This window comes from Elephantulus edwardii, unplaced genomic scaffold (assembly GCF_000299155.1).
Source record: "Elephantulus edwardii isolate Elephantulus edwardi_28Jun2011 unplaced genomic scaffold, EleEdw1.0 scaffold00033, whole genome shotgun sequence".
NCBI classification, from domain to species: domain Eukaryota; kingdom Metazoa; phylum Chordata; class Mammalia; order Macroscelidea; family Macroscelididae; genus Elephantulus; species Elephantulus edwardii.
The window spans coordinates 8,885,833-8,910,870 of record NW_006399783.1 but is presented as its reverse complement, the minus strand read 5'-3'; the positions used below and the strand labels follow the sequence as shown (position 1 = coordinate 8,910,870).

Genomic DNA, 25,038 nt, shown 5'->3' with positions numbered 1-25,038 from the left:
CACACACACACACACACACACACACACAAATATACACACACATAAATATATATGAGCTCTGGTTGCCTAGTGGTAAGGAATTGTGCTGTGAACGCATAGGCATAGATTCGAATACACCAGTTGTTCTGCAGTAGAAAGATGGGCTATCAACTCCAATGTGATTGACTGCCTCTGAAAACCAGGTGTGTGTGTGTGTGTGTGTGTGTGTGTGTGTGTGTATGCAAAATCTGGTTGGTGTTCTTCCTTTCTTTCGCTGACCCTTCACCTTCCCAAGCATGATGCCGCTCTCCAAGGAATAGACTCTTCTAGCAACATGCCAAAAGTATGTGAGATGAAACTTTGCCTCCAAGGAGTGCTCCAGTTGTACCTTCTCCAGGACATATCTGTTTGCTCTTTTGGCAGCTTGTGGGATATTCAGCACTCTTCTCCAATACCACAGTTCAAAGGCATCAATTCAGCTCTGTCACCCTTACTAATTTTTCAGCTCTCAAAAAAATATCAGGTGACTAAAAAGACCATGCCTAAATCAGATGAACTTTAATCCTCAAACTGACTGCAACTATTTTGAGAGGTCCCTTGATTGCAGATTTTCACAATGCAATACATCTCCTTATCTCCTGACAGCTGGTACTAGGAAGTAAGATGAAGTAGTTGATAGTTTAATATTTTTCTCCCTTTATCATGATGTTGCCTATATGTCCAGTGGTAAGAATTTTTATTTTCTTCAATCCATGTTGAAGGCTATATTCTCTGATCTTCTGCAGCAAGCACTTGAAGTCATCTTTACTTTTAGAAAAAGAATATATATACCTTTTTTTAAAAAAAAAAAAGAAACAATCTAAATATCCACCAATAGGAGAATGGAAAAATAAAGTATGGCATAGTTAGTGTATATTTCAGAATACATATAAAAATAATAAGAATATATGTATGTGTCTGTGTTTGTGTGTCTCAATAATAAGGCGACCAAACATAAATAAGGAAAACTTTGGAATAAGAACCACAAGTTGTACAAGTTATACAAGTGTTCAGGTCTTTTGTTCATAAGGTCACTATGAGTCATCTACAACTTGATGACATTTAACAACAACAACAATGAGAGAGCTCAGTTGGCCTAGTGGACAGAAAGTGATTACTACTAAGCCAAAGGTGGGTAATTTTAATCTGTGGCCTTCAGGCCTGGTTTTAATTGTGCTTTATCAAACATTCCTCTAAGTGGTATAGCACTGGTCTGTCCATTTGCTGTACAGAAGTAACTCATGGTTGCTGTGATGCTGAACACTGTGGCACTGATGTGTCAATGTGATAATGGTTACCCATGGCAGACAGTGTTTAGTGAAGCTCCCTGATTAAAACAAGCTTGAAATCAGGAGTGGCATCCACTTCCAAAATAGCTTGCCTCCAGAAACCCTATGAATGTGGAGAAACAATGAAAGTTATGCAAGTGTTCAGGTCTTTTGTTCATAGGGTTGCTCTGAGTTGTCTATGACTCAACGGTACCTTAACAACAACCACAAGTAGTTGAGTGTTAATCTTTTAATAAGAAGGGGGAGATTTTATGGGGTTGTTGTTGTTGTTTGGTTTTTGTTTGTTTGTTTGTTCTTGTACTTTGGACATGTTACCACGAAGGATACATCCTTTAAGAAGGATATAGCATGATTGGTAAAGTAGAGGGTCAACAAGGAAAACAAAGAAACAAAAAATTATGATGGATTTATAGTGGCTATAAATATAATGACTAATTGCATAAGGCTGAACAATTTTTAATTCTGTGATATTAAAATGAACTTGATACCTAGCAATAACAAGGAAAGCCATGCATGCTGTGACTCAGCAGTGCAATTCTTAGCTATCCACCTAGTAGAAGATAAGCATGTGCTCACCAGAAAGACACATACAAGAATTTTCAGAGCAGAATTATTTGGAATTACCTCTAGCTAAGATCAAATCAAATCACCATCAATAGAAGAATAGATAAATACACTTTAGTAGAGATATACAATGAAATAACACACATCAACAAAAATAAATCAACTATAACTAGGAACAACAAAATGAATGAATGTCACAAAAATACATTGGGCAAAAAAATCTAGACATATGTAAACGTATGCTACGTGACTACTTACCGTGTTCTTGTTATGTGGAATCAAATCTCTTGCAACTCTTAGTGATCCTATGTACAATATCTCTGAATCCTGCTCTATCCTGAGCCAACCTTATTGTCTCTGACACACCTGCTCCCATTAACCATGTCACTAAGTCAATCCATCTCATCCAGGGTCTTCCTCTCCTGTTCTGTCCCTCCACCTTCCCAAGCATGATATCCTTCTCCAAGGACTGGTCCCTCTAGCCAACATTCCAAATAGCTTCAAAATCCTTGCCTCTAAGGAGCAACTTGGTTTCATCCTCTCTAGATCAGATCTGTTTGCTCTCTTGAAGTCCATGTTCAATACTCATCTCTAGCACTACACATTATTATAGAAGCAAATAAATAAGCAAATGACAGTGTTTAGGAATGCATGTTTTGGTGGTAAAGCTATCTTTAAAAAAAAACCAACAGAACATTATTATTGTAAAACCAGGAGAGTGACTAACTGGAAAGTGGTGGTAATGATTAGAAAAAGTCCTGAGGTGGGCTTCTAGGGTTCTGCAACATTTTAATTCTTCATCACATAGGTGAATGCTTGGTGACCAATGGGCTATAAATAATTTTGTCATATACCTTTTTGTTTGTACCCTTCCACAATAAAAAACTTAATAAAAGAATCTACTATAACATCTATCCATGCCAATAAACAGAAAAAAAAAACTTTAAAAAGAAAAAACAAATAAGAAATTGGTCTCCAAATCTGTGAAATCTTGAGTACAAAACGTACTTTGAAAGCTTTGGCATTTGTTGGGTTGCAAGCAGCACAGCACAATCCCCTTGGAATCTCATGTTTTGAGAAAATACAAAGAGTATTTGGCTTCGCTAAACCAAGATCCAATCTAGAATGAAGCCCCAGAGGACAAAAAGCAGACTTCTAAGTCTAGCACTGGAGCTCTGACCTGTGCCTGGGACATAGTTATTGTTTCTAGTTGTTATCCAGTCAGTTCTGGTTACAGCTGTCTTGGCTGTGACCTTAACAGAAGCAAATCACCATGACTTTTCCTCTGTAGTATTTCTGGGTGACTATAAACTACCAACCATAAAGTTAACAATAGAAGACAGTTTATACCACCTAGGCACAGGACATGTTGATTCATAATACAAGTAAAACAACAGTTGACTTCTGTCAAGTCGTAACTGACTAATAACTGAGCCCTCCAGTGGGTTTTTAGAAGCTGTAAGTTCCACAGGAGGAAAATACTCATCTTTCTCCCATAGAGTAGCTGGTGGATTTGAATTGCCTAGGGACAGCACAACTCCCTAGCCACTGTTGTTGTTTGGTGCCATCGAGTTGATTATGAACAGCCACTCTGAAGACTGTTCTATCCTGTGCCGTCTTCATCATCTCTGACACATTTGAGCCCACTGCTGAAGTCACTGTGTCAATCCACCTCATTGGGGGTCTTCCTCTACTTGACCCTCCATCTTTCCAAGGAACATGTTCATTTCCAAGGAAATGGCTTGTCTAGCTACATATCCTAAGTAAGGGAGACAAACTTCTCTAGCTTTGCCTCCAAGAAGCACTCTAGTGGCACTTTTTCCAAGACGTAAGGGTTTTTATGGCAGTCCATGACATAGCAGTAGGGGTTCCGTAAATACAGATTATAAGAAGGGGTAGAAAAGGGTACAATGGGGAGGAACAAAAAGACAAACAACAATGATAAAACCAACCCAAACCTACTGTCATTAAATGGATTCTGGTTCATAAAGACCCTGTAAGGCAAAGGAGAACTGCCCCATAAGTTTTCAAGGCTGTAACCTTTAAGGAAGCTTACTGTCCTATCAAGCTTCCACAAAACAGCTTGGTGGTTCTGAACTACTGACTTTTAGATTAAGATCCACTAGCTTTAATCATTGTGCCATCAAGTTTCTTTGAAATGGACCAGGAATAGCTAATTTGCTCTGGGAATTGGCTCAATGTCAACAGGCTTGGATTTGGATTGTTTTTTGTGAGGGATTTTTGGTGATTATGAAACCTTAAATTTTATGCTGATTTATTTACAAAGTTTGAATACATTGCTTTTCACCTTCCCATTTCCTTCACCCCTCACCCATTGAATTGTGCAACCTTATGATTAACACTCCCCCCCCCACATCCTCACCCCTCTGCTTGTACCCTTTCCCCACTTTGGATTTTTGGGCTTTTTTTTAAATACTACTAAAAAGAAACTCTATTAGCATGATGTGTTACATGTTGCACTGCTAATCAAAAAGTCAGTGCAATTCAAATCTACAAGCTGATCCACAGAAGAAAGATGGGCAGTCTCTTCCTGTAAATATTTAGTGTCAGAAACCAGATGAAGGGTTGCTCTGAGTCAGAATTGACACAATGGCAAGCAGGCTTTGTTTTAATACTGTAAAAAAGGCTGCTTTTGCTACGAGTAGGTTTGCATGTTTTGAATTCAACTGTCAACAGGTATATAGGTCCTGGATTTGGTGGGAGTCTGGTTCCTGTACCTTTGGAAGGTTAATTGGGCCTCTGGAAGACCTTGACATGTTATAGGGCTGGAGGGGTGAGGGCAGTGCTGAGGTGCACGCAACCACTAGGGGGCACCCTCTGAAGGGACCTAGCGAATAATCCTGAGAAACAAAAGCATCAAGTATAAGCTTTGAAAGTCTCCCTTCTTTGTAGTTCCTATCCATTAGCTCAAAGGCTGGTAGAATTTACGGAGAAGTTTCTGCCTTGAATAAGCTGATGTGGGAGCCCCATTGTACCACTGGAGCACCGTGGGAATAACATCAGAAGCCACTTCCAGATGACAAAGGAGTTCTGGTGGCTTGGTGGTAAGCAGCTGCCCACACAAAGGTACATGGTTCAAATCCACTAGGTGCTCCACATGAGAAAGATGGGCAGACTCCTCCCATGTCATTTATTGTCTCTGACCCTCTGCTGAAGGGTCAGCTGCGGTATAGTTCCTACTTTACAATACACAACAAGAAGAAGGGGTACGAGGTAGAGAGGCCCCAGACAGTGGTGTAGCTTGAGGGTGACATCAACACCAAAGCAACTCTGTGTGCATGTCAGTCTTCCCTGTAGCAACCCAGAAATATTCCAGGATAAGAACCTAGTCTAAGCCTGGCCTCCCTGCTTCCCTGGATTGATAGGTGATAAGAAAGAATATCATTACTGGGTATCAAAGGGCAGGCACAGGCAAGCTGAAGACCTCCAGGGATATTTGGGTTTCACAGGTGGCAAAGAGATAAGAAGGGGCAGAAAATCCCAGACGCACCAAATGCATTCAGGAAAGGGCGTCTGTGCAATGCTTAGTGCTTCCGTTTTAAAGCCGCACTTTGCATAAATTGGCAGAGGCAGAGAAGGACCTGAATTAGGAATCCTTATTTTAAGAAAAGAGGCTGCACCCAGTGCTTCTCATTGCCTGATTTCCCCAGAGGAACAAAACCCTCACTTCCACAAAAGCTTGCTTTTCTTTGCACGGTGACTGGCGAGAAGGGAGAGAGGGAGGACCGGCAGCTGCAGGCAGCACCCCCACCGCCCAGCTCCTGCCCTCTGTGGCCCTTCTGTGCTCTGCAGGGCTGGGTGGTGCCCAAGGCAGTCCATGTAAGAAGAAGGGGCGGGCCTAGGGGTGGAACCTGGTCCTTAGAAAGTCCTGACTTAGGAGAAGAGTCTGGCAGAGTTTGTTTAGAATGGGAAGCTTGGAAGAGAGCAAGGGAGAGAGGAGAGATAAAAGAGGGAGGAAGACAGGGAGGAAGATAGGAGGAGATGCAGACAGATATAAGAGATACGGAGGGGAGGTACAGAAGCAAAGCATTTCTAAAGGAGGAGAAAGAGAGCTAAACAAAGAAAGGAAGAAAAAAAGGTCAGAAGGCAGGAAGGCAGGGACAGAAGAGGCAGGAAAAGACACAGGAGAGAAAGGACACGGAGAAGGCCAGTGCATGGAGGGACCTTCCACCTTGTCCTTGGGTTTGGATCCAGAGGGCTGAGCAGCTGGTGGCAGAATGTAAGCCCTTTTGACTGAAAACTAACCAAACAAAAGCCTCAATTATTTTAAAAAGCCTGATATCCATCTCAGCATTGTCTGCAACAAAATGAGTTAGCTGGAGAAAGAAAGGGGAGGGTGGGGGCCTAAGGGTTTCTCTTGCATGGTTGGCCATTGCTGGGTCAGGGTTGGTGGGGGTGGTGAAGGAGAAGGTAGTGGGGATGTGTGGAGGCCTGGTGTTTGTTTTAGTCCCACTGTGAAAAGCCACTTGCTGAATTCAGTGAAAAATAAGGCCCTATTAGTAACCTGAGCCACTGCTGACCCTGGCCCTGTAGCACCCAGGGTTACAGTCTCCCAAATCTTTCTTCCAGACTGCGCCTGCTCAGCTGTGACACAGAGTGAGAAGGCAAGGGGCAGGGATCATGGTGAATTCTCATTGTAAATCAGAGGCTGGGGGCACTTGACAGCGGAAAGGAGAGGAAGAGCCCTAGCAGACCCCAGTCCAGCTCCCTCGCACCTGCCACGCAATCAGGTCCTTGAGGCGGCTCAGCTTGTCCTGGTCCTCAGGGTGGTCCCTGACGTACTCTTCCGTGAAGAAGGCCTGCGGGAGACAGAAGATGATTGCATGTTCCTACTTACAGGAAGGACCTAGAATAGGTAAATGCTTCAAGATCAAAGAAGATTCCCTGTTAACAGGTGCTTTGGGAGAGAAGGATAGGAGTTACTGTTTAGAGGGCAAAGAGTTTGTTTTGGGTGATAAAAATTTGGGGGAATAAATAGCTCAATGTTATAGCTCTAAATTAAGGACACTGACTGTAAACCCTCCTCCTCTCTCCTTTACCCAATTATCACAATAATATAAAATAAAAACAAACAAACAAACCAACCCACAAAAAACCAAGGTGGCCCAGCAGTTTGTGGTTTCTGCACATTAGGTAGAGTTTTGAGATCCAACCTTTCTGGCACCAGGAGAAGATTTGATCTGGGACTGGCGAGAATGAGGTCACATAGATTTGGATGTCTTTGCAAGAGTCAGAGACTTACAGGGAATGATACTGTTTCCTCCCTCTGGAGATTCCAATCAACTCTGACCAGGAATGGTCACAACCTCCATATCTAAACCCCCTTCATGCTTTTCACCCCCAAGCTTTGTTAAAGTCACTTGGGAACTTATTAGAAATGTAAATTCTCAGGATTCACCCCAGACCAGTTGGATCCAAACCTCTAAGGGAGGGAGCAAGCAAGCCTGCATGTCACCAAGCCCTGCTGGGGTGTCCGATGCACATTCGGGGTGAGAATAGAGTTCTTGGAGCAGAGAGCTCAGGGAAAGACCAACTTCACCTGGTGGGTGTTCAAGACTTAATTTATTAACCTTTCAAGGGTATTCTGGAGGCCTAGTGGTAACTAGGAATTATACTGTCAACCTAAATACATGCAGTTCAAATACTCCATCTGCTACCCTGGAGAAAGGTGGGCAATCAACTCTCATGCCATTTACAGCCTTTGAAAATCCACCAGAGAGTCAGCTATGAGTTGGTTCTGACTCATACATGATGACAACAACAAGGCTATATAAAGATAATTGATAATGATTATATGATTATCTACAGTAGTTGAAAAGATTGATTTGAAAACCATTGAGTAAAACTTTAATTACATAATTGTTTTATATCCTTGCTTTTACCTCAATAATACAGGAAGTAGGAAATTTCACTATTAGATTTATTAGAATGAAAAAATCCATTTTGTACCTCAGTATCCCCTACAGTATGCGTCCTGGGTCAAAGCCAAGTAAGTGAAGAATTTTTATTCTATTTCAATGTCAGGAAAATCTATGACCCTTCTCTATTATGGAGCTGATATTTTTTACTCACTGGATAGATAATGTAACTCATATAAGTAAAGGTCTTTCCCTTTTTTTGCAGTGGACACCGGTAAGCTCTAAAATGAAATCTCTATCACATGTATGGAAACTTTTGTAAAGGCTTTATGACCTGGGAATCAATCTAGATTCTAACTTCTTTCTTAAAACTGATCTCCTAACATTTCTATTTTCATAGATTCTGATTTTCATTTCATTTGTTAAGATTGTTTCCAGATTCTTTATGGAAGAGATGGACTGACACAACATCATGAACTGTGCATTGATGTGCCCTGGCTCACAATCATATCAAACAAAACCACTCCTCAGTGGAGGTACTGGGATCTGTCTAATGGGAGAAGGAGACCTTGGGACATCTGCTTCTTCCTGTTGTAGCACAGGACAGGACAATGAACAATGAGGGTGGGCAGGAAATGGGAGCACAGCTAAGGTTTTAAAAACTTTGGAAGGTGAATGAGGTCCCACCAAGCAGAACTGTGTCTTTAGGGAGCAAGGAGAGCCAGTTAAGCCAGTGACACCAGAGGCAGATGCTCCTTGCCCTCTCTCCACCCCTCTGGCTCCCACCAGGCCTTGGAGTGCAAATGCCTCACCTTCTCATACTTGGCGAAGCCTCCCATGACAGCAGGGTCCACGATTCCATTCAGAAGCATGGAGAGTGGGTTGATGGGGAGGCTCTCGTCATTCTGGTATTGGTTTATCATCATCAGGATCTTCTCATTGGCCGTGGACATGGTCTCAATGGCGTTCTCCAGAGGACTAATTGTGGTCTGTTGAAAACCAGATCAGGAAGAAAATGCCTTAGCAAGTTGCCTTAAAAACAGCTAATAATTATTGGTGGTAGTTTCATTTTGGGTTGGAATCCAAATGAGTCCTTTGCTCCCTGAGGGGCTGTAGCTGGGTCTTCTTGTAATTAGTGAGCTCTGGGGGCTGCCTATGTCTAGAGAGAGGCAGGCTGACTTTCTGCTTAGTGTGAATGTGCCTTCTCTAGGGAGGAAAATGGGAGTGCTGGGGTTTCCTTGGCAAACTCACAGGAAGATTTTTCTCTTTTACTTTGACAAAACCAGACTTGCACATCAACCCAGAAGAATTTGGATGAGTACCTACTACGTGTGAGCTATTGGTCAGAAGGTCAGAATAGCTGTGATCATTCAGCCAGGCACAAGCCCACCAGACACTGTGTCTATTCCGACTCGTGGTGACCCTTTTTCCAAAAATGTCTTAGGGTGTTTGTTTGATATTCTTGTCTTTGTATTTCAGTTTTTGTTAAATTTTGTTAAAATTTTATACTCATTTACCTAGAAAGTTCGTATACATTTTTCCCCATATAAGACCTATCCCATTCTTTTACCCACCCCTTCTTCCCATCAACTTGTGCAACTTATGATTACCCCCTGACCTTCAACCCATGCCCATCCTCAGCCCTCTGCTCCTCTACCCCCACCTTACTTGGCTCCTCATACATGTCTATAATAATGTTTTTATACAGTATTTGTCCTTAATGGGATTGAGTTAGTTCACTTAGCATAATGCTCTCCAGTCCCTCCCAGTTAGGTAGGGTTATACAAAATCATTGCTCCCAAGTGTTGCATTATATCTCATCATGCGAATGTACTATAACTTTTTCTTTCTTTTTTTTTTTAATGAATGTACTATAATTTTTTTTTAATCCATTCAATTGTGGTTGGACATTTGGGCTGTTTCCATGTTATTGCGATGGCGAATAATGCTGCGATGGACACTGGTGTACAAGTCTCCCTTTGTGCCTCAGCTCTCATTTTCTCAGGGTATATTCCAAGCAGGGAAATAGCTGGATCATGCGAAATTTCTGGAATTGCAGCACAGCTTCTTATCAGTAGGCTACCAGAACTCTCAAATAGGGATAAGAAAGCATATTACAGAGAATTATTAATATATATTGCTATGAATACTAGCATGTGTCAGAAATAAGAAGATATGTTCTAAGAAAAGAGAATCTATTGGTTCAGACCAACCCTAGAGGGATTCTATGGGCTAAGGTGCAGAGCACTGAAAAACAATGAACTTGTAAAACAGAATTCAACTCTGAAGACACTGTGCTGAGTGAAATATCTTAGCCACAAAAGGATAAATACTGCATAGCACTATAGCACTGCTATTATAAAATAGGACTAACAGAGTGGTTGAGGGGAAAATGGAAAAGAGTGGCTAGTTAATGAACATAGTATTGGAACAGATGAGGGGATAAATCTCTGAACCAATAGATGAATATATGATTAGTCAATATATGTATGACAACAATCTGGAACAAGGGGTGCATTGCAAAGTGGACTGGAGGCAGAGAAGAAGGAAAAGAGAGAAAAATGTGCAACAATAAAGTATTGAAACCCCAAACTCTCTGTAAACTTGGGTTAAAATCACAATTAAAAAAAGTTCGAAGGAGAATCTATCAAGCCACTCAGATTAGCCTCCTCGCTGCTCTATGGGTTTCAACAAATCCATTACAAGTAGGTTTGAGGGCAAATAAGTAAAAACTGGAAAGATTTATTGATTGGCATTTCCCCCACATTTTTTATAGGTATTTTTGAATTCTAAAATCCTTAACCTCATTATAGCTATCAGAACCAGAGAATGAAATGAAAATAACTTTAGTTCTTTACCTAAGGGCATTTTTGTAGGAAAAAAATATATATAATTCTCAGAACAGAATTATGGTAGAAAGTTTAGGAGTCAGGATCTGATCATAAGAATAATACTAATAATTATGATAATAACAATGGTGCCATTTATATGATTACCTGCTATGTGCCAGCCCATACTGGATATGTCACACATGCTTTCTGATTTAGTAGTAAAGTTGGGGAGAGTTCTGATCTCAGAGGTCAGCTTTTCTTGACACACTCACTGGTCAAATTATTACCAAACTTGCCAGTGATTTTTAGAACTCAGACAAGCCTCCAAAGAACTGATCTTTTTCATAAACTGAGGCTCAGATTCTATACTTATACATATATAAAGATCCTGGTCCTATTTTCTGTAAGGAGAAAATGAATTCTCAAGGAAGAGAAAGGAAATAAAAGCATCAGACAAAAATAGTATGACCATAATACCTTGCATTTTATTGGCACTTCATAATTTTTCCAAGTCATTGCACCAATATTATCTTCTTAAACCTTCCAAAGAATCCCATGAGCTGCATTAGATGGGTGTTATTATGCTCAGAAGCTGCCTCTGACTGTTTTGTAGTTCAATCCCATCTGTGGGTCTTTGCTTCCCTATATAATCATACTGGGCAAGAACCAGAAAACAATCGCAAAGGGACATCTGCAATCAAACTGGGCCTTAAAAAGTCTATCGTTTAGCCAGAACTTTGAATCTCTTTCCAACCTTTTTTTATATAGACTCTAGCTTTTCAAGCTGAAGCTGAGGAAATTAAACTGAATCCACAGGAACCAAAATATGATTTTGAGTTCATCCCACCTGAGCTTCTAACCATCTCAGGAACAGGTTTGAGGCCTTGAACACTAATGAGCGAAGACCTAATGAGTTGTGGGAGGATGTCAAATGTATCTTCCAGGAAGAGTGCAAACGGTCATTACAAAGAAAGAAGAGGGGGGAGAAAAGACCAAAATGGATGTCAGGAGAAACTCTAAAGATTGCATTGGAGTGCAGAGAAGCCAAAGCACAGTGAAGATTCAAGATACTAAAGAGCTGAGCAGAAGATTCCAAAAGGCAGCACGGGATGACAAGTCAAAATATTACAATGAAATGTGCAAGGAGCTGGAGTCACAAAATTAAAAGGGCCGAACTCATTCAGCATTTCTTAAGCGCAAGGAACTGAAGAACAAATTTAAACCTCGAGTTGCTATAATCAAGGATGCTTTCAGCACATTATTAAATGATACAGGAAGTATTAAAAGAAGATGGAAAGAATATACTGAGTCGCTGTATCAAAAGGAATTGGCAGACAAAGAATTTCATGAAATAACATATGAACAAAAGCTTATGGTGATGAAAGAAGAAGTTCAAGCTGCTTTGAAGGATATAGCAAAAAATAAGGCCCCAGGAATAGATGGTATACCAATTGACATATTTCAGCTAACAGATGCTGCCCTGGATGTGCTCACCAAGTCGTGCCAAGAAATCTGGAGAACAACCACTTGGCTAACTGACTGGAAGAGATCTATATTTGTTTCCATTCCAAAGAAGGGTGGCCCAACAAAGTGTGGGAACTACAGAACAATATCATTGATTTCACATGCAAGCAAGATTCTACTGAAGATTATTCAAAAACAACTGGAACAGCCCACCAGCAGAGAACGGCCAGAAGTCCAGGTTGGGTTTAGAAGGGGTCGTGGTACTAGAGATATTGTAGCTGATATTAGATGTGTCTTAGCTGAAAACAGGGAATACCAGAAGAATGTCTATCTGTGTTTCATTGATTATGCAAAGGCATTTGACCGTGTGGATCATAACAAACTGTGGCTGACTCTAAGAAGAATGGGAATCCCGGAATACTTGATCATGCTAATGAGAAACCTATAACCTATACTTGGACCAAGAGGCAGTCATCAGAACAGAGCAAGGAAACACTGCGTGGTTGAAAATTGGGAAAGGTGTGTGCCAGGGATGTGTCCTGTCTCCATACCTTTTCAACCTGTATGCAGAACAGATTATCTGAGAGGCTGGGCTCAATGAGGAGAAGTGTGGGGTCAGGATGGTGGAAGATCTATCAACAATCTGTGTTATGCAGATGACACAACCCTGCTTGCTGAAACTGAGGAGGACCTGAAATGCTTGCTGCAGAGGTTCAAGGACTGCAGCCTTCAATATGGACTGAGGCTCAATGTCAAGAAGAAAAAGATTCTCACCACTGGACCAACTGGCAGCATCAGGATGGATGGTGAAGAAATTGAGATTGTTAACAACTTTAGTCAGCTTGGCTCCACGGTCAACACCCTTGACACCAGTAGCCAGGAAATAAAAAAAAGTATTACAATGGGAAAGTCTGCTGTTAGGGACCTCTCCAGGGTACTGAAAAGCAATGATGTCTCTCTGGAGACTAAGGTGCATCTGATACAGGCCATGGTCTTCGCAATCACTTGTTATGCATCAGAGAGTTGGGCAATGACTAGGAAGAATAGAAGGAGAATTAATGCCTTTGAGATGTGGTGCTGGAGAAGAGTATTGAGGGTACCATGGACTGCCAAGAAAACAAACAGATTCAACCTGGAGAGGGCTAAACCAGGCTGCTCCTTAGAGGCAAGGATTCTGGGGCTTTGTCTGACATACTTTGGACATGTTGTAAGGAAGGACAGGTCCTTGGAGGGACATCATGCTTGGGCGGGTGGAGGGACAGCGCAGGAGGGGAAGACCCTCAATGAGGTGGCTTGATTAAGTTACTGGGGTAATTGGGATGGGTGTGCCAGAGGCAGTGTGATCGGCACAGGACAGAGCAGAGTTTAGGGCTGTTGTACATAGGGTCACTATGAGTCGCAAGTGACTCGACGGCACATAACACCAACAACAAGCTTTTCAAAGTTTAAGTCATTTGGAGGGGGAGTGGTTTCCATTTCAGTTTACCATAATCTTTCTTATTGTCATGAAGTGACTATATTTTGTATTTATATTATCTTTCAAAACTCTGACTTTGTAATTCTTTTTTTAATATTACTCTGATTTATTTACAACATTTGAATAAATGCTTTTTAACAAAAGATCCTTCTGACTTTGTAATTCTTAAACTAGATGGCTTCTAGGTTGAGCTAGGAACTGAAATCAGCTATGACCTTCCATACTTTGATAACCTCTATTTTAAAAGATTCTGGAAATGAAGACTCAGGATACATAGCGGCTTAATCAACAGCTAATTTATAACAAAGCTGAGCATGAACCTGGGTCTTCAGACTTCTAAATCAAGACTCCTTTTAAAGTCACATCTTGGGGCCAGCAATAAGGAAGAAAATTCTAAGTAGACGAATATCTACTTGAATTCCACTCCAGAGTAAGTCTCTACTAAACAGTACTCTAAACACAGCAATTAAGGAAAGAAACAAACAAAGAAAGTTGCCACTTCATACAACACACTATCATATGTTAGAAACAAACTCAACTAGCAAAGTATTAAAGTTTTATGACGGAGAGATACTGAAATCTTAGTAACTAAACTTATAGAGGCTGTTAGAGACAAGTTCACTCAGGTCAACTTTTATACAGGGTTTCTGAATCTTTTTCTATAAGAAGGCATCAGGAGGAAAAAAGTAAGTAAAAAATGTGCAATGTATTTCCTAGCCTCATAATTTTGATATATTATAGGAATCTTAATATTTATTGATTGACTAGTCAACAAATATTTTTCAGCATCTATTATGAGCCTAGGACTATTCTTGACACTTGATGTTAGGATATAAAATAGCTTTTAAATCTCTATGTCCTTGGAGTTTATAATCTGGTGAAGGAGACATACTAATCTAAACTCACAAGTGAGTTAGGCGACCTGTTTGCTACCTACTATGTTGCTGTTGTTGTTGTTCGGTGTTGTAGCAGTGATTTCAACTCACAGTAACTCTCTATGTATTGCAGAATGAAATACTTCTGGGTCCTATACTATCCCTACAACCACTGCTACGCTTGAGCCCACTGTATCATTACTGAGGGTCATGGTCTTTTTTTTTTTTCATTGACCTTCTACTTTTCAAAGTGTAATGTGGTCTACTAGGAGGTGATAAGCCTCTAACTGGAAAAAAGTTGTTGCCGTTAGATATTGTTGAGTCAAGTATGACTCATAGCGACCCAATGAACAGCCAACCTGAACCTTGCCCTAGCCTGTAGCATTCTTATGATCTCTGATACACTAGAACCCATTGCTGAAGTCACTGTGTCAATCCATCTTGTCGAGGGTCTTCCTCTCCTTTACTTATCCCCCATCTTTCCAAGCATCGTGTCCCTTTCCAAGGAATAGCCTTGCCTAGCTACATGTCCAAAGTATGAAAGATGAAACTTCACCATTCTTCCTTCCAAGGAGCACTCCTGTGGCAATTTTCCTAAGACCTATGGCTAAGTTAGAAATAGGTGACTCAAAACCCCATCCGAGGAAAGAGTACAGCCAAAACCAGTGTGTACAATCTATAGATTGGTAGAAATTTCTGATTTCCCTAAAAAAAAAAAAAGGATTAATAATTAAATGCACCTCTCAGGATGCTGTAAGAAATGAATGGAATATGACTATAAAGTGCTTGGTTGGCATATTGCCTGGGACGCTTGTCCAAAGCTTATTATGTGCCAATGTGCTCTATGAGCTAAGGACATGGACACTTTCTTCCTGTCTGGGGTTCTACTTGTTAGGGTGAGCAGGGGACACACTGAAGAACAGAGAGAGATTGCCCACAGTCAAAGGTCCTGATGTGGAAGGGTGAAATCAAACTCCACCATTTTTTGTAATTATTATTATTAATATTTTAATGAAAGTTTATAGAGAACTTGGGATTTCCATTCATTCATTGTTGCACTGCATTGTTCCATTCATTCATTTTCCTCTCTGCACTCCCTGTTTTATCATCCACTACTCTTACCAACAATCCACTAATGCATTCTGTGCCTCAGTTTCCCCATATGTAAAACAGTAAGAATAACAATGCACCTCCACAGTGCGGTTGTAAGTTTTAAATGGAATCATGTACATGAAAAGTTTAGCATATGTCCATTAATGAGTGTTGGTGTCTCATTAATATATTTTTATGGTCTCATCCATACTTTGGTGGTCTAGTGGCAAGAAACCGCAATACAATCCCAAAGGCATGTGGTTCGAGGCCACCAGCTGCCCCGCGGGAGAAGGATGGGCAATCACCTCCCCTGTGATTAACTGCCTCTGGAAACCCACCAGAGGGTCAGCGATGGGCCAGTTCTGACTCTGTGGTACACAAACAAGAACTGATTACATTTAGGAGCTCTGGTGGCTGAGTGAGTAAGGAGTTGTGCTGCCAACAGCAGGTGATTTGAATTCACCAGCTGCTCTTCAGGGGAAAAAAAAATAGGCAATCTGCACCCATTCAATTCACAGCTCCTAAACACCCTTTGGAGGGTCAGCTGAGTCAGTTCCGGTTTGATGACACATAACAATAGGCCATACATACTTGCAAAAGAGGAGTTCAGAGGGCCCCCAGGCTCCTAGTCCACTGGGAACTAGACTGAGTAGAATGGGATGGTCTCAGTGCTGGCAACAAAGTAGTGTTAAAACACCTGTCAGATCAAGCTTATCTTCTGCTCATGGAGTCATCTCAGGGAGTAGAAAAGCTAAAGTCCTCCTGAGCGTGTGGAGGGACTGCGGGAGTGGAGAGCAGACTGCCGTCACTCCCCTCCTTCATTCTGTCCAGTCCTAGCACGCTCTGGTCCCGGGGCGGGGCTTTGGCACTTGGTGTTCTCTCCACAAGACCACTCTTTCACTTCGTCTAAAGCCTTTGCTTGAAATATCAGATTAGTGCCAAGGCTTGTCTCTGACTGTCATATTTAAAATAGAAATACCTCCCGCATCCGTTTTTCTATTTTTTTCTCTCTAATGGTAATCACCATCTGACATATTCTTATTTTTATTTTTAATCTACCTCCCACTTTAGCTAGGGAGTTTTGTGGCCTAGTTTGCAGGGAGTTGCACTACTAACCCAAGGTACAGACTTTTCTCGTGGCTCTAATCCACCAGCAGCTCCTCAGGAGAAAGACAGGCAGTCTCTTCCCATGTGACTTACATCCTCTGAAACCCAGCGGAAGTTTAGCCATGAGTTGGTTCTTACTCCATAGCAATGAGCTCAAGTTTCTGCTTTATAATGAAAGCTTTATTGTGAAGTCTCAGATGTCAGAATAGTGCTTGACCCATGTTAGATAGTCATGAAATCATATGCTTTTATTACTCATTAAATATTTGTTGAGTGAATACACAAATAAACTCTGAACATGTCATCATTTAATCTATCAGGGGTCTTCACAAGTAACCTGGTTGTCTCCCTGTGTCCTTGGGGCTGCAAAATTTTTAGTTGTCTCGGGGAAAAGAAACCCAACTTGAACAAAGGAACCCAAACATTTGAGTTCTACCCAGAGCTTTACCTCTGTGTGATTTCTCACTTTGAGCTTCAGTTCATTTAATGATAAAATGGACTCATAGTCAGGTTCTTTAAGTTGTCCTAACACGTGTGAGAATGGAAAAGCTTGTGGGGAAGTTGAGTGGGTGGAACCCCAAGTCTCCTGGCCCTCATTTGAAATAGAATCAGCTGTTCTTCTTTCATCAACTTTATGGAGGATTTCATGGGGGGGGGGAATTGTGACTAATCATTTTAAAAAGAGCATTCTTTTAAAATTTATGATTCAGCAACTTCACTCCTAGGTATGAAATAAAACAAAATTGAAACACATATTTAAGCACATTCCTATAAAATACAAACACTGTTCACAATAACCAAAAGGCAGAACACTTCAAGGGTCTGTCAACACACAAATGGATACAATAGAATATTATTCAGATACAAAAGGAATGAAGTGCTGATAATATGTCAAAATGTGAATGAACCTACAAAACACCATGCACAAATGATCACATATTGTATGATTCCATTTGTATGAAATGCCCCGACTGGGGGATGTTGGCTAAGAAGAAAGAGAATAAGTACAGGAGTTCCCTTCAGGATGGAAGATTTCTAGAAATCATTTGGAAATAAGCAGAAGTGTCGGTGACATAGCATTGCAAAGATATGAAATTCCACCGAATCCTTCACTATTAAATGATTAATTTTATGTGAAATGAATTTTGCACATACATATCTGGAAGCAGTGAGGCTGGATGTTACTTCAGGCCCTTTCCTGTACAAGAATTCCAAGGTATCCATAGTGGTTTTGAACAGAAAGCCCTTTTCCCTTTTAAAAGGCAGAGTCTCCAGAGGCTGGCAGGGCCTCTTGTGGCGAGGGTCAGACAAGGGGCATGCACACACCTGGGACATGTGGACCACCTCGAACCAGCGCAGGATTCCTGGCAGCTTGTAAGCAGTCACGAAGGAGGTCCTCTCGATCCACATTGACTGTGCCGCAGGGCGAGATGGAAAGAACAGAAAAGCCACAGACATATTCATGAAATGTCGTCAGACAGGCTTGACTGAAGGCCCACTATCCTGTAATTTCCTAGCCCCTCAGAATCTGCAAAAATACTTGGAGACCAAGAAACAGTCCATCACACTACACTTACACAGTCTTCTCCCACCTGAATTTAAGTAAACTTAGGACAATGAGGCCTTAACCTGGATGCATGAACAGTCTGAATGTCTTAGACAATATTGACTGCCACCATTTGCATTTTTTTGAGACAGAGCTCCACAGGGTTCATTAGGCTCTGAGGGCAGCGATCTCAAAATGTTAAGAATAAAGCCGAACACTTAAATGTGCCACCAGGACTCTGTACGCATCTCTAATAATAGCCACTTGACATCTTGAAGGGAAAAGGCTCATAATGACACAGAAAGCCCATCAGGTAATGCCGGGGATGGAGCCACTGCCCCAGTGGTTGCCAGGCTTCACTCTCTGTAGCCCTGGATTAAGTTGCTCTCCTTCAGAGGCTGGAAGGTGGGTGGAGGGTGGTTTTGTTGGTGAAGGCAGCGGGGCGGGGGTGCAGGGCGGGTGATGATGATGGAGACTGCTCAATGGCGGGGGTTAGATACTCACAGCAAATTCATTCTCAGGGTCGACGGTTCCCCTGCGCACAGGCCGGGAGTAGTGGAACTTTTGCACATGGTTGGATTTGTAAAAACTGAAAGACAGGAAGAGGAGGCTCCTGCATCTGACACCAGTCTGCATTTTGAGCTCCATAAAACTGATCCTTGAAGCAGGTATTTCCTTGGGAAAGTTATCTGGAAGGTAAACTTACCTTACCTATGTCCTCACAAGATCTAGTATCTATTTGTTGCTGTTATTGTTGAGTACTGTCAAGTCAACTCTGGCTTATAGTGACTCTATGAACAAGCCTATGTCTCTGGTTGGATTTGGCTCTCTCCTGTGATCCTGTGCCATCCTCACACTCTATCTTGCTCAAGCCCCTTGCTGCAGACACTGTGTCATTAATCTTACTGAGGGTCTTCACTCTTTCACAGACCACTTACATTTCCCAGCACGATGTCTTTTTCTAAAGACTAGCCTCTCCTGACAACCTATCCAGAGTATGTGAGATGATATTTCATCCCACTTGCCTTCAAGGAGCATTCCTTTGGGTGCCCAGGAAACTGGAATTCTAACACTGATACACTTAGAGCTGCCGGGGGCACCATTCCTATGTCTTAGTGCAGGAATCATCACAGTACACTTAAGGTGTCTCATGTCTGGAGAGAATTTCATTAAGGTTTCCAGCCGCCCCTGACATCCATCCCCCAGGCTGGATCTGCACTGAGGTTCCCCCAGCAGGTAAGCAGGGCACTGTGTATAGCTTGCAGCTGTCTGGTGGAGTGTGAAGGGCTGAGATCCAGTTGCTCACCCTGGGCACTGGTGTGACACTTCAGGGAGGGGTAACCCCTGGAGGAAAGGGCCTCGTTCTCATGCAGGAGCACCAGTTTCTCCCTGGTCCACTCTGGAGCTTTTTCTTAAGACACTCAGGTTGCAATTTTCATGCTTAGTCTGCTGCTTGGAGGGTTGCTGTCTGGTTAAAGAGCCCCAGTCCCTGGGCCTCACCTTTGACACTGTAATTTGGTATTGAATAGACTGACACCTGTCTTCACATTGCTTCCTCTAATGTCTTAGATCACAGTTGGAAGGCATCCACTGTCAGTGTAGGACCTTGACAAGATGTCCCTTTAGGAAAACGTGCTCAGCATGAGCCATGATCTTAATATTCTCTCTCACCCGTGCTTCATTGTTACCTGCCCTGCACTACTACTACCTTCCCTCCCCCATCTCCTGCAGATTCCTAGGATCTATTCCAGGATCAATGCATACAATGGGCTCTCCACACCCAATGCAGTAATTCTAATCAGTGCTGCCAGAGGCATCCCTGTGTAGCTAAGCAGTTGCCCTGGCCTTGGGTTTCAGTCCTTTACAGAGTAGAACCCCACTAGCTAATTGGGATAATTTCTTTCCTAGAGAAAAAGTTGGAACAGAAAGGCTAATATAGAGAAGGAGTTAACTGAACTCTGGTTCTCATCTTGCTATCAGGTAAACTAGGCTACGCCATGAGATTTTTCTTCTCCAACCCTCTGCACAGACAGCTGCAAGCCTTACTTTATAATCTGGTCAGGTACTGGCTTGTTCTTGAACCTGGGATGTTCATCCAAGACAGGCTGGGCGGTGAAACACTGGATGTCTGAAATTCTTTTGGTTAAGGGCTCATAGTATGAGGTTAAGGGCAGCCACAATGGTCCTAAGCTTCGCAGTTCCCTGCTGAGGACGTCTAGGCCAGCCCTCCGTGGGCCACGTTTTCACTCCATGACCAGTCTTAAGTTGCTGCCTGTTAATGAGGTCTGAACAACTAGTTCATAGTCACTGCTGCTCTTCACAGAGCTGCCCACCACCATGCAAAAAGCTCAGCCCCTGCTAACAGTTAGTTAGTGGCACTTAGCCATTACTATCATCGCTATAGTATTATTGCCAATGAAGCCATCTACTGGATTTATAGCATGCCATCGATTGCAGAACATCTCTACCCATGCTCTCATTTCATCTTTCCAATTCTGCTGAATAAATTGCCCCCACTTTATAAATGAGGACATCTAGCCAGGAAGCTTGCTCAAGGTCACACGGCTTATTAGAACAGGGAGCTGTACTTAAGTCTTTGTATCCTCTGCATATATTAATGTGATTGTAGAATGTATTTAGGTCTTTGGTCTTTAAACCTAGTGTTCTTACAATACCATGTGTGCTCCTGTGACCATCAGCACCAGCAAGATCTAAATGCCTGTTATAAATGGAGCATCTCAAGTTGCATTTCAGACCTACTGAATGAGAATCTGTCATTTTTCAAGATCCTTTACATGCAAACATTTAAGAAGCAACTTTGAAAGCTTAAAGAAACCTCATGATAGTTGTAAGGCTGTCTCCAGGATCGTAGGGAAAGAGTTCCTACACGGATTAGTAATGCCTGCCATGGGCGCTCTGGGGGCCTACTCTGTAGGGAGTTGCACTCCTAGTCCCAAAGTGGTGCCTCTGGCAGTTTGAATCTGCCAGCCAATCTGCAGAAGAAAGATGGGTAGTCTTTTCCAGTCTTACACAGCTTCTGCAAACCCACTAGAGGGTCAGCCATAAATTTATCTGACTTGATAACAATGAATTTAAGAGCATAGGATGGTGGCTAAGTGTACATAGACTAGATTTTTGCCAGCTCTCTTCTAGACCAGAGCCACCTTATTAATCTTAAGCCAATAATATGGCAAACCAGGTGGACAAAGGTAATTATCACTAGTCTTAGCTGTAGCTTCTGCTTCCACTTCCCTACCTTTCATGCCTTTTTTTACTTATCTCTCCGCGTTCACTATCCATGGTCTCACATTCCTCCTTTCTAAGGACCGCAACTCCAAAAGCTCATCTCTGAGGTCTGACAGTTCTCCCCGCTAAGGAATCACAAATGCCTCTTGCTGAGTTTCAAAGTTATCCCGTTTTCCACTATTCTCACTAGTTACCCCACAAATTCTCCTACTCTATCAGATTGGAACATATTCCCTCATTAACCACGTATTCTCTGTGACACTTTCTGGTAAATACTAACACTTCTATGACAATTAGATGCATCCTGAGTAGATAATGCTTGATAGTCTACAGCATTTTGTCGGCATCTCTCTTAGGACTCTTCTCCCTGCAGATACCTGTCTCATCCCTCTCTGTCCTCTGTCCTCACCACAGTGTGATAGCAGAGGCTATGAGTCACACAGTAAAAAATAGCCAACTCATAAACCTCCGGATGATATTCCATTGCTCACTTTGAATATACTCATTCCATACTAATGGGCTCGGGACTGAACAGTCTCCTTCCTCCTCCCCAAGAGTATTTCCTGTTTACAAAGGGTCACTCGGGGAGTGGGACATGACTAAACAGTACTTATATTAAACTAAAAACTCAAACCTACTGCTGCTGAGTAGAACCAGACTCATACTGACTTTATAGGACCAAGCAGAACTGCTCAATAGGGTTTCCAAGATAAACCTATTTAAACTGCCGTGGAAGCAGACTCCCACCTGTCTTTCTTGCAGAACATTTTTTTTTTAACAGCCAACCTTTTGATGAGCAGACTAGGTACTGAACCATTGTACCAAGGCTCCTCAAATCAGGATACAAAACTAAACAAAACCCCCTACTGCCACTACATTAGTTCTGACTCGGGGCAGCCATCCCGTCAGTTTTCTGTGGCAGCAAATATCAACAGAAATGGATACTTCCTCTTTCTCTGATAGAACAGTGATTGGATTTGAACTGCCAAGTTTTCAGTTCGCTTCTCAACACCAATCTGCTACATCATCAGGGCTCCTTTGAATCAGGCCTTGTTGTTATTGTCATTGTTAGTTGAATCAGGCGTAAAAGCCATAAATGTGATCATTAGCCTATGATTAAAAACTATGATCTCTATTTCCGTTTGAAAGACCCCAGAGATTTTCAACACCAGGACCTCCACCGAGAAGAGCTTTATTTCTAATCATGCTTCTCACCTGTAGCCAAACTTGCATTTGTAACAAGCCACCCCTATCTACCAGTTGCATTTCCAACTGTAAATAACCATGGCAGAGCAGGCATGAAGGGCAGACAAGTATGCTGAAAGGTTACAGAGGAATATGCACCACCCAGGGGAGAAATACTTGTATTAAGTTTAGGCAGACTTAGCAGACCAGCAATGCAACCTGTCAACCCCATTTTACAAGGCGTAACTTAATTTGTGCTAAAGGATGTGATGCAGGGAGCCAGGCTGGGCTCCTGCATTCCTGAGCACACCTGACTGCCTTAGCCTTGGGTTTATATGCTTCCTGCCTCTCCAAGCTCTGCCTCACACCCAGTGTGTGCTCCTGGCCCCAGGGCCCCAAGGCCCAGCTAAAGGATGCACAGTGACACTACCAGCATCTCCAGTCAGCGCTGCCTCACTTTGCATGTCTCAAGGGAGAATGCTCACTCATTCTCTTTCCTTCTTTTTTCCACTTTTATTAATCTCATTTTTTTCTTGTTTCCTTTTCTTTTTCATCCTATTTATCAATAAACATTTGAAAGTTTGCTTTCTGCCAGCCACTGTGGATGAGAAGAGGGTTATTGCAATAAACAAGGTAAAGCAAGTGTCTTTCCCCAAAGACCTTGCATTTTCTCTTGCCTTTCCATAGCTTTCAAAAGCCCTAATGGTGAGGAAAGATGCTAAATTCTCCAAAGGGGGTTTGGGATACTGGAGACACATGGCATCCAGGAAAGGCCGTTGTAGTGAAGGTATTGGGGAGGCCTCCTCCAAGAGATGCTACTCTAGTTAGGGTCCAGTGGGTGAGAAAGAGTGAGGCACAGAAAGCTTTGAGAAAGAACACTCCAAGCATGTAAAAAGAAAAATGCAAAGAAATGGAAACAAATTGGGCATATTTAAGGAACAGGAACAATACCAGAATGGTCAGAGGGAGAACTAGGGAATGAAGAGTTAGAGAAGCAGATACAATTTAGACTTTGGATAGCTTCTTGGACAAACCTTACTTGAGAGATTTTAATTCTATTAGAAGAACATAGAAGAACAATATGGAGCTATCCTAGCTTTGACTGAAGGCTTTTACATGTGGTGGCTCTTTCCTCTGTCTGGGACACTGTGCTCCCCTCCTCCTAACCTTCACTGGCTACTCATTTTATGTATTATTTTCCTCAAAGAAAAGAAAATTTTCTCAAGGAAATTAAATTTTATTTACCCCCAAAAATAAAATTTCCTCAAGGCTTTCCCTACCATTCCAATAACAACACTATGGCTTCTTTTCTGTGTTTATCACCTGTTTATAAATAAATATTAAATGGTGCAACTAATTGTTTAATGCTTGTTTTGCTTGCTAGAATATAAGTTCCATGAAAGCAGGATTACTTTGTAAATGGAATCCCTAGTATCTTTTATCACACTTGATCCAACACCAAGATTCATAGTATTGATTGCAAGTATGAAGGAATGAGTGAATGCCACATTTAGAATATGGGGAGATGGGTTTTTAAGACGGTTTAGTTGTAAAAAGCTGTGTTACTGTCACAAGGCACATGGCTCAAATCCATCATCTGCTCCAAGGGCAAAAGATAGGCAATCTCCCCTGTGATTTACTGTCTCTGTACAGGAGAGTCATCTATGGGTCAGTTCCAATTTGATGATACTCAACACCGCCTCTGTACATCTATAATGGACACCAAAGCAATGCTTCTGGAAGCAGTTGTGAGTTGTAAGAAGGGACTCTGTGGTATAAATTCCAGCCAGGAATCTTGGTGCTCAGCCCTTGGTTGTGACTCTGTGTAAGGATACACTGGCCTGGGGCATTCTTCACATCATCCCCAGGGGCAGAGGTTGTGTTCATTTTCTCTGCGTTGGGGAATTGGCTCATCAGCTGCATCTGGAAATCTTCTCTTCGCTCGTACTCCTTCCCCCGGTAGATGAATACTTTATTCTGTAGAGAAAGGACACTCATCAGAGATCTGGGCTGGAAGAAAGCAGCCTGAGTAAACCTGGGGAGGGAAGCGAGGTGTGTGTGGAATAATCATAGGGACTGTGGCGGCCTCCAGCAAGTCCTTCTCCTCTAGTCTCCTTACCACTGAGAGCTGGAGCTTGACTCATTGATCCTCTTGCTGAGGCATGCCACATCTTTAAACATCTGAAGGGTAAGGAAATCATGCAGGCTGAGAATATCCTTCTCCAAATCTCCCTCTATAGCTTCCAGCTTCATTTCACTAGGTCAGACCTACTTCCCTATTCGCACACCTCTAAAGGTTCACAGCTGCATGTAATGGACTGTTTTGAGGTCTGCAGCCTGAGAAATAAGAAGTTAGAGGGATCAGCATTCACGCCTGACAGTACCTATTTCCAAGTCAAGCTCCAGGCCCACACACTCTTTACTTTTACTCAACCTTAGCTTCCTGTAGAGCCAAAGTTCTCCAC

The 25,038-nt window shown here is 42.2% G+C and overlaps 1 protein-coding gene across 1 annotated transcript in view; it reads right to left on the bottom strand.

The window, feature by feature from the left end:
* The window catches only part of DOCK2 (dedicator of cytokinesis 2), a 736,392-nt gene that overhangs the window by 11,104 nt on the left and 700,250 nt on the right, over positions 1–25,038 (bottom strand). The window contains exons 41-46 of the mRNA XM_006884420.1: positions 24,409–24,550; positions 20,189–20,270; positions 18,647–18,731; positions 17,923–18,009; positions 8,563–8,739; positions 6,608–6,691 (exon numbers count right to left, since the gene is read on the bottom strand). Of these exons, the coding sequence (XP_006884482.1) occupies positions 6,608–6,691; positions 8,563–8,739; positions 17,923–18,009; positions 18,647–18,731; positions 20,189–20,270; positions 24,409–24,550 (657 nt within the window). The remainder of the gene's footprint in view (positions 1–6,607; positions 6,692–8,562; positions 8,740–17,922; positions 18,010–18,646; positions 18,732–20,188; positions 20,271–24,408; positions 24,551–25,038) is intronic.